We start from the raw sequence: 14,035 nt of genomic DNA, 5'->3' as shown, positions 1-14,035 counted from the left end.
TTCAGACGTTGCACGGGCCTCCTAAGGCGCAAAACTTCCGGCGCTACCCAATATCGGCACGGACGGGCGCAGCGCAGGTGATCTCAATTACCAATAACCACGAGACTTCTAGGCGCCGGCCGGCTCTTTAAAGGGGTGGGTCAGTCAACCTCAGCTTCCACACTCAACCCCCTGTAGGCCTCAGAATCGGCGCTCTTCCTTCTCTGGCGCAAAAAACTTGGTCAGGATGGAGAAGGTGAGACAGAGAGCAGAGCGCTTCAGCACTGAGGCTCTGGAGGAGTTGGTGTCCGCAGTGGAGCGCCGTCGAGATGTTCTGTATCCTGACAATGGCAGGAGGCCGAATCAAAAGGATTACCGCTGAGCTTGGAGGGATGTTTCTCAGAGGGTCAACTCCAGCAGCATGGCGACCAGGAGCCCTGTTCAGTGCAGGAAGAAATTCAACGACCTCACTCGGGTCGTTAGGGTGAGTGTTGTTTATGCAAACTTCTGATTCCCTCCATCTGCACCTGACTTCGCGCACCCTGTTGCCATGATGCCCCAATGGCCATCTGTCAGCAAGCACCCATGGCCCTTTCTGGGCACACACATGCACATTTGACTCAAGGCATCATGTAAGGGCTCTTGCACCATGGGGGGCATGAGATGCTCTCTCAAGGCATTATGTAAGGGCTCTTGCACCATGGGGGGCATGAGATGATCACTCAGGGCATCATGTAACAGAGCTTCCCCTTCTTTCCCCTGCAGTCCAAGCTGGTGACGATCCGAAAGGACCAGCGTCGAACCGGTGGCGGACCTCCAAGTGGTCACTCTCACGGATCTCGAGGAGAGTGCACCAGATTCTTGGAGGACGTCTGAGTGGTCATGTTACCACTGCAGCTGCCGACCCCCTTCTCGACAGCGAGGGTAAGGCTCACCTTTTTCAGCTGTCTCTTGCCACTTGGTCCTCCCGCCAGCATGCTTCCTCAGTGTGCAGCCATGTCAGAGCCTTGCCGCAATCTGGCATGCCTTGCTGCCAACCTGTCCTTTTGCTAAAGCCACTCTTCCACCTCCCTGCTTTCAGATGCTGCATCACCAGCTCGGGATCCGGGCCCTGAAGCTGCCAGTGCCAGTGCCTCCGGAGGCGAGGATCAGGAGGAAGCCGGACCATCCGTTCCAGCCTCGGGAGCCTACACATCTGCAGACTGGGGATAGTAGTTCCCTGGAGGGGAGGGGGGTGCTCTGCTGATGAGCCAGTTGCCGGAACAAGCGGCATGCAGCAGCGCGGGGGGGTAGGCAAGTTCAGCCACCGGCTCCCCGGAGGGCAAGGCAGGGAGTGATGACTGCTGCACAGAGTGCAGAGGAGGTGCGTAGCCTTGCTGAAATGAGCACCCAGGCCCGGCTCAGGCACACTGAACTGATGGCTGCAGTGGGGAGGATGCCTCAGTCGATAGAAACACTGGCAAAGAGTGTGTTGGACTTTGGAGCAGCAATGGAGAGGACTGTCCAGGGCTTCGAGGCTGCTATGGAGAGGACTGTCCAGGGCTTCGAGGCTGCAATGGAAAGGACTGTTCAGAGCTTTGGACAATCCCTGGAAAGGTCTGTCCAGGGCTTGTCCGAGGCAGTGGAACGGACTGCTCCGGCCTTGTCCGAAGCAATGGAAAGAACTGTCCAGGGCTACTCCGAAGCACTGGCACCTGCCACACAGGTTCTCACTGCTGCCACGCAGTCACTTGCTGGCCTCGTCCACACCCAGATTGAGGCAACGCGAACTTTCACTGCAGCCACCCTATCAGCATCAGCTAGGATCACCCCGGGCCCTTCCAGTACCATACAAGGCCAGGAATCAGTAGAGCAGGCAATTGTGGCAGTTGAGCCGAACCGGTCCCCTCAGAGCGCCAGTGTGTCGTCCGACCATGGTGCAGGTGTCCTCTCGGCAGGTGACCATTGCACATGCCACCGCTGGTACGTCTGCAGTGCAGCTGCCACCACCTGCAGGGCACACTGCTTCCAGCCATGCTCAGATCAAGCACCCTGCGTCCGCACCCTCCAAGACCAGAGGTCGGCCAGGCCGTCCCTCGGGCTTCTGCGCTTCCACACAGTCAGCAGGCTTCCCCCAGCCTTGACCCCGCCACTGGGGTTCAATTACGTAGGAGCAGCAGGGAGGGACGGGGCCGTCCGCGAAAGAGAAGTCGTTCTCCATCAAGGGGTCAGCAGTAGAGGGAGGTGCAGAGACGTTTCTTTGGCCAAATTGAAGGACTCCCTCACCTGTTGTGATAGTTGGAAATGGTTCTTTAGTTTTGCGGCTTTGCCGAAGAGTTAACTGTTATTTTGTTAGTTATGGTTTCTGTTGACATGAGATTGTTATGCTGGCAGGAAGGACTTTTGTGACAATAAAGAAAAGTTTTAATTTGCAATGGTACACGTAACTATTTACAGTCATGCTGGCCTTAAGAGCCTTTCAAAGATCCGCAGTGCGCAGGACGAATGACACCCATCATTCCGCCAGAGGGGCCTGGAACCGAGTCCTGATGAGCCTCTGACGGATGGCCCTTCCACTTTTAGGAGCCCTCCCATCTTCCTCCTCCTCCTCGTCCGCATGCTCCTCCTCCTCGTCCGCCTGCTCTGCTGGACCTTGAGGGACAGCTGGCATTGGCTGGGTGCGTCGAATCGCCAAGTTGTGGAGCATGCAGCAGACGACGACGATGTGACCCACTTGCTCCGGCGAGTACTGCAGGGCTCCCCCCGAATGGTCCAGACAGCGGAAACGCTGTTTGAGCACACCAATAGTGTGCTCTACAATGTTCCTGGTCGCCTGATGGCTGCTGTTGTACAGCTCTTCTGCTGGGGTGGCGGCCAAACGGAGTGGTGTCATGAGCCATGGGCAGAGAGGATAGCCCTTGTCCCCAAGAAGCCAGCCTCGTGGGCGAGCCGGCCCCTCAAAAAGGTCACAAACTGAGGTCTGCCGCAGGATGAAGGCATCGTGGCTGCTCCCTGGGAATTGGGCATTAACTGCCATGATCATTTGGCGGTGGTCACAGACCAGCTGCACATTGAGGGAGTGGAACCCCTTGCGGTTGCGGAAGTCCTCAGGATTGAGCAATGGCGCCCGCAAAGCCACGTGTGTGCAATCAATCGCCCCCTGCACCATGGGGAAGTCCGCAATAGCAGCGAAGCCCTGCGCGCGCTCCGCCTGCTTCTCCAGGCTCAGAGGGAAGGTGATGAATTGACGCCTTAATCTATAAAGGGCAGCTGTAACTTGCCGGATGCAACAATGGACTGCAAACTGAGAGATATTCACAATGTCCCCAGTGGCTGCCTGAAAGGATCCGGTGGCATAGAAATTGAGGGCAACAGAGGTCCTGCACCGTAGACGCGGCTGCAGATCCTGAGCAAGCAGGTGGCACAGCTCAGTTACAACCTCCTTCCCGAATCGGAGCCTTCGCACACACTGCTCCTCTGACATTGCAAGGTATGAGACCTGCTGCCTGAATACCCTCGCAGTGTACCCTCGGATTGGCCGACCTCCATTGCCCCCCCCTCCTTCTGGCCAATCCCGGCCCTCTCTCCTGCCGTCTCTCTGCCCCTTCACAGTGTCCGGCCATGAGGACGTTGCCATCCAAAGCAGCTCCCATTCTAATGCCAGTCAGTCAAAACGCTGTTAGGTGTAGCGCTCCAGCTGCTCCGGACAGGTTTGAAGGTCCCAAGTATTCGAAGACTAAATTCCAAAAAATCTGCTCCACAGTAGCTCACCAACTCTCTCCAGCAACGATCACAATGAACAGGCCAAGTGGCTGCAGCTTTTATACTAGAGCTGTCCCCTTTAAATAGCGCCCCCCGACTACGAGAAGGGCCTGGTAGCATTCCATTGAACTGTCACTAACCGCGCTAGGCGCAAAGGTTCCGGGCGCCACCCAATATCCGGTCCGGGGCGCCAAAAAGGCGTTGCACACTGGAATGACGTCATGATCTGCCTGGGTGCGCGCAAAGAGTTAGCGCCGGCGCTAAAAGAATACTCAATATGGGAGGTGGCGCAATATTCACCGCGCCCGCCCGAACATTGGGTAACGCCCCAATTCTCGGGCTCTTTAGGCGCTAATCGCTGGCGCTACCAACCGAATTTCTAGGCCTTAGTCTCTTGACGAGGTTGGGGAGGCAGAATTTGGAGGCTTGCTGCCACCACCCAGCAAGTATCCTTTTTTTGGTTTCTTTCGCTTGTTACTTTTACTCACTGGTTTAATAGCACAGAGGCATACCTGGCACACCTGGAGCATGGCACACAATATATTGGTATCTTGCCTTTCTCTTAGGTTTTCTAGGATGGAATACCTTCTAATAACTCACCTTACTTGGGGCTTGATAATTTACTAAATCCCTAAAATTTCTGACTTTAGTAGCTACTAACTCACTATCTGAGTACTGTAGAGTGACTGACTGCTCGGCAGGTTTAATGTCCGCCTGCCATTTCCAAGTTCTGAAGGAAATTCTGTGCTCTATAGTAGTAAGCCACTGAGCCAATGGAAGCCACCACTTGTGACGGTGGGACGAAAAATCAGAGGAAAAGTCACTGCCGGTTACTGTTTTGCATTTTGCACTGACTGGATTCAGAGCAAGTGTGTGCAGGGCTTGGGAGGAGCTGACCTTCTGTGCAGCCATGGGTGAGATGCACCAAGACACACAATACGGGAAATGGTGACAAATCTTTAAAAATAAATGGGTGCCTTATACTCGCACACTATTTTTATTTGTACTGTTTTCAGAGGAATATAGCTAATCTCATGTGCAACATAGGATACAATACATCTATAACAACTTTGAATTTAATTAGCACTTTATCACCTCAAAATGCTTGTGATTCATACAATGAATTACTATTACTTTTAGTGCAGTGAGTGTTGTTACGTAGGGAAATGTGACCGGCAGTTCTGCACCAGCAATGTTCCACAAACAGCACGGAGATAGAGTTACCGGTTAATCTGTTTTTTGGCCATACTGATTGAGGAAAGGATGTTGGACAGGACACCGAAAACTCCTTGCTCTTTATATAAGCCACTGCAACAAACGTACGGGACTCTGTTTAATAATCTCATCTCATCTGCAGGACTGGTCTCAGTTTAACATCCCATCATAGTACATTCCAGTTGAAAGGTTTGAATTCAGAAGAGTTGAAGAGGGGAAAATATAAAGGTGGGGGGAAGGAAGGACTGAGGAGATGGGGCAAAGGGAGAAAATAATAAAGAAAAAGTAATGGGAAAGAAAAAGTAAGAAAGCACATCTAAATTGCAAATTGGGTAGATTTGGTTGTAGTCGAGCATTACTACTTGACTAATTTAGTAAATCACTGAATAGGCAGAAAGATCTCTGTTTAAACTACTGGTCTGTCATCAATCGTAGGGCATGAGTTTGCCATCGCCATGTTCTGAGAACGCCAGTGGCGGCCATGCCTGTATTGTTAGACCGGTCTGTTCTCAGGTCTTTGCACTGAAAGTTCGATCGATTACTGGATGGGGCTTGCTGAGTCCTCAGCCACACTCATTAAGAACAGTTCCTCCCAGTGTTAAAGGTGCTAAATAAATGCAAGTTGTTGATGGTATGCATGCGTCTCATTGAACACAGCAGTACAAAGCATATAATGACCAGTGTTATCTTTATGGTTGGACAAGTTCATTTTAGACAGTAACTGAATCTATGATTAGACAATTATGCCGAGACTGGCGAAACAAATCCTGTTCAGTGGAGGATATGCTGAATGGGATCCACATTTATAGCAAGCAAACTCCCGGAGATGGAGGAACACCGTAAGTAATAAAATTTATATAAAACGAAAGCTTCCAAAATGATTTCCAACAATGGAAGATCTCTGGGTAAGTACAGTACCTCTGATATGTACCCCCTATAGTTCCTTCTGGGAAAGAGCTATTTTTACAATCATAAGAGTAATGTGTATAAGTAACATCTATTTCTCATGTTTGTTGCTCTTGTCCTTATCCATTCTGAAAGCACATTGCATACACTGGTGGTGTAGGTTTCTCACAGTTTGCCTCAAGGCTATGCAGATAAAACCTACGAATATTATCATAAACGGTGTCTGAGAACAATTTAGCATAAACTTTCAATATTTTAATCATTTTAAAATGATAACCTCACTTCTCCAGCCAATTATTTTTTTATTTACTAGCTGCTAGGACGTGTATGTGAGTAGCTCGGGTTGATTCACCACCTGACTCTCTCTCTTGTTCCTTCTCTGTGGAGTAATTCCATACCTCTACTTGCCCTATAATCCCCTGACTCATCCAGTTGATAACCTGGCTGAAACTGGAGCTCATTTTAGGGAATCTTGGGATTTTTGTTTTATTAGCAGAAACTTGCTTTTAACGTGACTGACGTATGCAATTTGTTCTAAATTGAGATGCTAAAAAACAAAATTGAGAAGATGATGAGGCGAATCAAGAAATTTGGAGATCGAGAAAGAAATGCAGCCCTTTCTCTGGCAACTGCTGATGTGCTGGTTCTTTCTAGCATTGTCTTGTAAGTTAAGTAGTAATGATTAAGTAATGCCAAGTTTGGGGTTTAAAGGCCTATAGATTATTTTGAACTACTTTAAAAATTGTTAATTTAATATTTTTGGCAAATGTTTATACTGAGCAAGGTGAGGCTTTTTTCATTTGAACAACGCAGGTTAGGGGTATATGCAAGGATGGTGCAGGGTAGATAGAAACGGACTGTTTCCAGTAGCTGAGGGGTCTACAATGAGGACCCGTGGATACAAGATTCAATAAAAGAAGGTAGAATTTGCGCTTTGGATGCAGCCGGTGATCCGGGTGCAAATTTTGTCCAAAATTGTGCTAGCTTTGAGAAGTTTTTCTTTCCTCTAATTTTCGCTCACTCATTTGCATGTCGCTGAATGTGAAATCTGCCATGAGCCAGCACAATTAGGCAGTGTTTTAGAACATTTAAAGTGTGCTTTTTGCTTTTTAAAAAAAAAAAAAAAAAAAAAAATTCCTTGATATATTTGAGTGGCAATTTTGGATGAAATTTGCACCCAGATTGCCAATTGCGCCCAAAGTGGAAACTCTACCTCTATGTTTAATCTTGTATCCATGGTTTCTCATTGTGGACCCCTCAGCTACTGGTAACTTGGTGCAGTGTGATTATTACAGCTGAAAATGGGTCTATCACAAAAAGTAAGCATTTTAATTGGTGTCTAGTTCACTACCTGTGAGTAACCCAATATTAAAAAATTAGCGCCCTTGTGCCCAAAAGTTCTAGTTTAATGTTTAGGGCCTCCTCGAAGACCTGTAAACGAGCACAATTAGTGGAAACTCCCAATGGTGATTAATTTGATCTGGGGTGTGGCCAGTTTTGTGGGTGGGGTTGGCTTCTAGCGCATTGTTTTTAAAACTAGCACAAAAGATTGCGGAAAAGTCTAGTTGTGCTAAACGCAATTTGCGTTTAAAATTTCGCGATCTTTTGTACTGATTTCACTGATTTTTCAGGCGAATTGGGCCAAAAACCCCCCCAGTGCAACCAAGTAGAAACTGCAGGCCAAGATTTAGAGCCGAGAGAAGGGAGACTTCTTTAAATAGTGAATTGTGAGGGTGTGGCATTCCCTTCCCGGGTTAGCGGTTGAGGCAGGAACTAGGTCAGCATTTAAGATTAGATTGAATGGTGGATGTTGTAAAAGGCGATAGTGAAATGGGAACAGGGCAGGTATATGTGATTAGGACTATTTGCTCAGGTGAAGGCTCAAGGCCGACATGGACTTCTAGGGCAAATGGCCTGTTTCTGTATTGTAACTTTTGTCTTTCTATGTACATCTGTGCATTTCTACTTTTGACATTGGCTGGTTAAGCACTGCCAGATCAGGTATAGCTTGGATGGGATGAAGAGTAAAACTTCCTGTGTTCTAGCCTAACATCACCGTCCTCCCTTTGCCCCAACATTGGCTGCAGTGCCTTCAGTTGCCTAGGTTCCACTCTCTGGAATTCTTCCATAAATCCCTATGCCTTTTCACCTTCCTCTCTTCCTTTTGAATTCTCCTTAAAGCATACCCCATCAGCCTAGCATCTGGTCATCCCTTCCAATCTTACCTGTTTTCCTCACATCTCTGTGCAGAATCTTAGAACATTTTTGTATGATAAAGGTGTTCAAGAAATGCAAATTGTTGACGGTTATTGTGCTGCAACACATTGAGACCAAAGCAGTTCTTACCCTAGCTTTTCTTGCTTCAACCTGAATTGACACTGCACAAGTCATTTTAAATCGGCACATGGTTCTTGGTCAATCACCAATCAATGAGCTATGCCTCGCAATGGAATGGTAGGATTCAGATTTGTGCTTTTGCTTTGCCATATGGCAAATTCCTGATCTCTACCTGACCATTTGAGGCATTTGCCCCAATGGGAATGGACTGGATTATTATTTACTGCTGCATGTTAACTACGAGTATCGCCATCTCTTTCCTTGTGGTGTTCTCCTCTGCTCTGCTGTCTCCCTTTTCCCAGCTGTTGGAGTGGAGAGATGATCTGCCTTTAAGCTTCTGCCTATGCAGCTAGGTTATTGGCGGGTGGTTCGCCATTTCTCCTCTGTTATGGAGATCAGGATCTTGTTGTTTGGAAGGGTATTGCACAGGTGTGAGCACACATTCCATGGCACATGTTCGTATACAGAACATTTTGGCTGCTCCATTTTGTAGTAATATTAGCAACATTTCTGTTTTGAGGAAGGACTGCGCTGTAGGTCTCTGAGGTAGGAAGTTGAAAGGTGGAATGTCATTAGATATACTGTTCTGTACATCACTTGGCTGACATTGTATTGCTGATCAATTGTTTTCTTGCTGGTCAATCGATTGAGGCTGAATTATTCAGTTACGTATACATTGTAGAGATCCATTGACCATCAGAAGGCTACATTTTGAATCTAAAATGTCATGTCTGTTTTAAATTGAAGAAATGTTTTGATTCTGCTATTTAAAATATACACATACATTTTGACGACAGGATCTTCACCGCTTTACTAATGGTTGATGAGTAAAAAGATAAAGTTAAAAGCTCTATATCTGCACGCAGCATTTGTAACAAGATAGATGCGTTGTCGGCACAAATGGATACAAATGGGTATGATCTGATCGCCATTACAGAGACGTGGTTGCAAGGTGATCAGGGCTGGGAACTGAATATTTCAGGGTATTTGACAATTCGGAAGGATAGACAGAAAGGAAAGGGAGGTGGGGTGGCTTTGTTGGTAAAGGATGGGATCAGTGCAGTGGTGAGAAGTGATATTGGCTCAGAAGATCAAGATATAGAATCAGTTTGGGTGGAGATAAAAAAATAATAAAGGGAAAAAGTCTCTGGTGGGCATAGTTTACAGGCCTCCGAACAGTAGCAATACTGTTGGACAGAGTATAAATCAACAAAAATGGAGGCCTGTAAAAAAGGTATGGTAATAATCATGGGTGATTTTAATCTCCATATTGATTGGACAAATCAAATTGGCCATGGTAGCCTTGAGGAGGAGTGCATCCGGAATGGTTTCCTAGAACAGCATGTAATGGAACCAACCAGGGAGCAGGCTTTCTTGTCTGGTACTGTGTAATGAGACAGAATTAATAAATGATCTCATAGTAAAGGATCCTCTAGGAAAGAGTGATCATAGCATGGTTGAATTTCAAATTCAGTTGGAGGGTGAGAACGTTTTATCTCAAACCAGTGTCCTGATCTTGAACAAAGGCAATTAAAATGGCATGAGGACAGAATTGGCTAAAGTGGACTGGAAAAATAAATTAAAGGGTAAGACAGTTGAAATGCAGTGGCGGTCATTTAAGGAGATATTTCATAACTCTCGGCAAAAATATATTCTAGTGAGAAAGAAAGATTTTAAGAGAAGGGAGCACCACTCGTGGCTAACTAAGGAAGTAAAGGATGGTATCAAATGGAAAACAAAGGCATACAATGTTACCAAGATTGGTGGGAGACCAGAGGATTGGGAGATTTTAAAAAAACCAGCAAGGATGACTAAAAAAAATAATAGAGGGAGAAGATGAATTATGAGAGCAAACTGGCAAGAAACATTAAAACAGATAGTAAGAGCTTCTACAGGTATATAAAAAGGAAGAAGGTAGCTAAAGTAAACATTGGTCCCTTAGAGGATGAGACATGGGAATTAACTGGTGTACGGGGAAATGGCAGAGACTCTGAACAAATATTTTGTATCTGTCTTCACGGTGGGGTTTCTGTGATTCTGTGAAGACACTAACAACATCCCAATAATGGATAATCAAAGGGCCACAGGGAGGGGGGAACTAAAGACAATCAATATCACTAAGGAAATAGTACTTGGTAAAATAATGGGACTAAAAGACAAGTTCCCTGGACCAGATGGCCTGCATCCCAGGGTCTTAAAAGAAGTGGCTGCAGAGATAGTGGATGCATTGGTTGCAATATAGCAAAATTCCCTGGACTCTGGAGAGGTCCCAGTGGATTGGAAAACCGCAAATGTAACACCCCTATTTAAGAAAGGAGGGAGACAGAAAGCAGGAAACTATAGACCAGTTAGCCTAACATCTGTCATTGGGAAAATGCTGGAGTCCTTCATTAAGGAAGCAGTAGCAGGGCATTTGGAAAATCATAATGCAGTCAAGCAGAGTCGGCATGGTTTTATGAAAGGGAAATCATGTTTAACAAATTTGCTGGTGTTCTTTGAGGATGTAACAAGCAGGGTGGACAAAGGTGAACCAGTGGATGTGGTGTATTTGGATTTCCAGAAGGCATTTGATAAGGTGCCACATAAAAGGTTACTGCATAAGATAAGAGCTCACGGAATTGAGGGTAATATATTAGCATGGATAGAGAATTGGCTAACTAACAGAAAGCAGAGAGTCAGGATAAATGGATCATTTTCCGGTTGGCAAATGGTAACTTGTGGAATGCCACAGGGATCGGTGCTGGGGCCTCAACTATTTACAATCTACATTACACTCGGTCCCTTCACCCAAGTCATTAATGTAGCCAAGTTTGCGGATGATACAAAGATGGGTGGGAAAGGAAGTTGTGCAGAGGACTCTCCGAATCTGCAAAGGGATATAGACGGGCTAAGTGAGTGGGCAAACATTTGGCAGATGGAGTATAATGTGGGAAAGTGTGAGGTTATACACTTTGGCAGGAAAAATAAAAAAGCAAATTATTATTTAAATGGAGAGAGATTACAAAATGCTACAATTCAGAGGGACCTGGGGGTCCTTGTGCATGAAACACACAAAGTTAGCATGCAGGTACAGCAAGTAATCAAAAAGGCAAATGGAATGTTAGCCTTTATTTCAAAGGGGCTGGAGTATAAAAGCAGGGAAGTCCTGCTACAACTGTACAGGGTATTGGTGAAACCACACCTCGAGTACTGTGTACAGTTTTGGTCTCCTTATTTAAGGAAGGATATACTTGCATTGGAGGCAGTTCAGAGATGATTCACTAGGTTAATTCCAGAGATGAGGGGGTTGTCTTATGAGGAAAGGTTGAGCAGGTTGGGCCTATACTCATTGGAATTTAGAAGAATGAGAGGTGATCTTCTTGAAACATATAAGATACTGAGGGGGCTCGACAAGGTAGATGCAGAGAGGATGTTTCCCCTCGTGGGGAAATCTAGAATGCGGAGACACAGTTTTAGAATAAAGGGTCGCCCTTTTAGAACTGAGATGAGGAATTTCTTCTGAGGGTCATAAACCTGGAATTCTCTGCCGCAGAGAGCTGTGGAGGCTGGCTCATTAAATACATTTAAGGTGGAGATAGATTTTTGCAAGATAAGGGAGTGAAGGGTTATGGGGAGCGGACGGGGAAGTGGCTTTGATCCCAAGATCAGTCATGATCTTATTGAATGGCGGAGCAGGCTCGAGGGGCCAAGTGGCCTATTCCTGCTCCTAGTTCTTGTGTGTTAACTGGACTGTCAAGAATGGTTTCTAAATTATGTTCAAGATAATGTAATTAGAAAAAAAAATTAGAATGGTGATATTTTGGGTAGAATTGATTAAAAATAATATCCATGGAATAGGGACTTGTGACAATATACAACGTTGTCATGTATTATGGCTGATTATTCTGAAAAATGTACAGTACATTATTGCAGCACATCATACGGCCTTATTTTGTTGGCTTAAGTACTGCCTTCTATCTTGTTTATAGATAATTAAGTGTAACTCGGATAGATTTTCAAAAAAATACTTTTGAATAGCAAAGGAGGTTTTCTTCTCATCAATGTATTTATTTTTTTTTATTTTAGGTTTGTGTCTTACAGCAAATCTGGTCTTGAGAGATGGATTGTAAACCACTTATTTATTTTGGACGCCAGCTGTTTCGCCGTAAATATGTGGACTGCAGTAATGAAGAAACCAGGCTTGCTAGATGTTTGACTACAGTGGACTTGGTTGCCCTTGGTGTCGGCAGTACCCTTGGAGCAGGTGTTTATGTGCTGGCTGGAGCAGTGGCCAGGGAAAATGCTGGCCCTGCCATCGTTATCTCATTCTTGATTGCTGCTTTGGCATCTGTGCTTGCCGGCCTCTGTTATGCAGAGTTTGGTGCTAGAGTCCCAAAGACAGGTTCTGCTTATCTCTACAGCTATGTTACAGTTGGGGAACTGTGGGCTTTCATCACTGGATGGAATCTAATCCTTTCTTATGTAATCGGTAAGTGCAGTATTGCTGCAGAAATTTACACACTGAGCATTTCACTGGTGTCGGTGTTGTATTCAGCATTGACAGGATTAGGGATTTGATGTCTGCTCTGGCTTGCCATCATGAATGAAGATGGATGGCGAGTTTCTCAGATGGCATATTGGGTAAATCAGCGTGGTACTGAGGCATACAGATGAAGATCCCAGGTTCAATGCCAGCTTTGTGTTTGGCTCAGTTACCTGATCTCAGCTGTTTGGGTGCTGCTGTTGGCTTCAGCATATCTGGGCTTGGGAGGGGAAAACTGAGGCAGGTTTCTTGCTTCTTTAATACAATTCAATGTCTAGTGCTGGAAAAGAGCTCATGTGGGCACATCAGGCGAGAGCAAGATCATACTCTGCTGTAATGGCCTCTTCAATCAAATAGTTTGCCAACACTCACAGTTGAGGTTCACACAAGAATAATTACCCCTCCTGTCTTCTGACCTATTTTCCCCCCCCCCCCCATCCACTTCCCTTTCCCCTTTCTACTCCTTTCCTCCCCTTCTGTTGCTGCCTCTCCTCCACTCTGTCCCACTCTCACTCTCTCGTCTCCCCCTTTCTTCCCCATCTCCTTCCTCTTTTTTTGAAGCAATTATCCTCCCAACCTCTAACCTTGCTTGACCTGAGGGCAGCACTTGGTCTTGACTACACATGTGCAGTACCACAGGAAATCAACTCGTTTAAAGAAATAAATGTCAGTGCATTTGCTTATCTGCTCATTTAAGAAAAAAACATTGAGGAATTTGGTCTGATCCCAATATTTCTTCTTTGGGTGGGGGTTTAAGTTATGGGTTTGTGATTCTGTGCCTGAATATCTGCTTAATTGGTGGTTTGATGTTCTAGGCCACAGAATCTCAAACCACCAATTAAGCAGATACTCTGGCGCACAGGGTGAGGAAAGAGAATTTTGCTTTTGGACCAAACGTAGAATGTAAGCTCAGTGGGTGGGGGAGGAGACAGAGGTGTTGGGACCGCAAACCAACAGCCCTCCTAAGTTTGTTGTGTATGCTCAGCAGGGTGGCGGGTGTGTGCAGTATGCTTTTGACACTTGATTTAATAATAGGAATTTGCAGTCCATACTTCAGAGATTGGGTTTGATTGAGTTGGACGTCCACTTGCAGTACTTCTGCTTAATGAGGGTTGGGTGAGTTGCAGGACTTTATGCAAATGTAATCTCAAAATCCAATCATATGTGTGTGTGAGAGGAAAGCATCAAATATATCAGCTGTTCAACTGCTGGTGTAGCTACATTATCTGATTGGGATTTCAAGTGCAATACTGAGAAGTTCCACGCGGAGCGGCACACTAACCCCTATGATTGTGGACAATTCAATTTCCTGATAAATTCAGAAGCTGTTCGGTG

The 14,035-nt window shown here is 46.0% G+C and overlaps 1 protein-coding gene across 3 annotated transcripts in view; it reads left to right on the top strand.

Moving 5' to 3' along the window:
• The window catches only part of LOC147111909 (high affinity cationic amino acid transporter 1-like), a 142,077-nt gene that overhangs the window by 75,638 nt on the left and 52,404 nt on the right, over positions 1 to 14,035 (top strand). For all 3 annotated transcript variants that reach the window (XM_085999297.1, XM_085999295.1, XM_085999296.1), the window contains one exon: positions 12,244 to 12,646. In XM_085999297.1, the coding sequence (XP_085855423.1) occupies positions 12,277 to 12,646 (370 nt within the window). In that variant the 5' untranslated portion in view covers positions 12,244 to 12,276. The remainder of the gene's footprint in view (positions 1 to 12,243; positions 12,647 to 14,035) is intronic.

This window comes from Somniosus microcephalus, chromosome 10 (assembly GCF_052327205.1).
Source record: "Somniosus microcephalus isolate GS21.2 chromosome 10, FLI_Smic_1.0, whole genome shotgun sequence".
NCBI classification, from domain to species: Eukaryota; Metazoa; Chordata; class Chondrichthyes; order Squaliformes; family Somniosidae; genus Somniosus; species Somniosus microcephalus.
The sequence above is the reverse complement of the archived record's forward strand: the minus strand, read 5'-3'. Positions and strand labels throughout refer to the sequence as shown.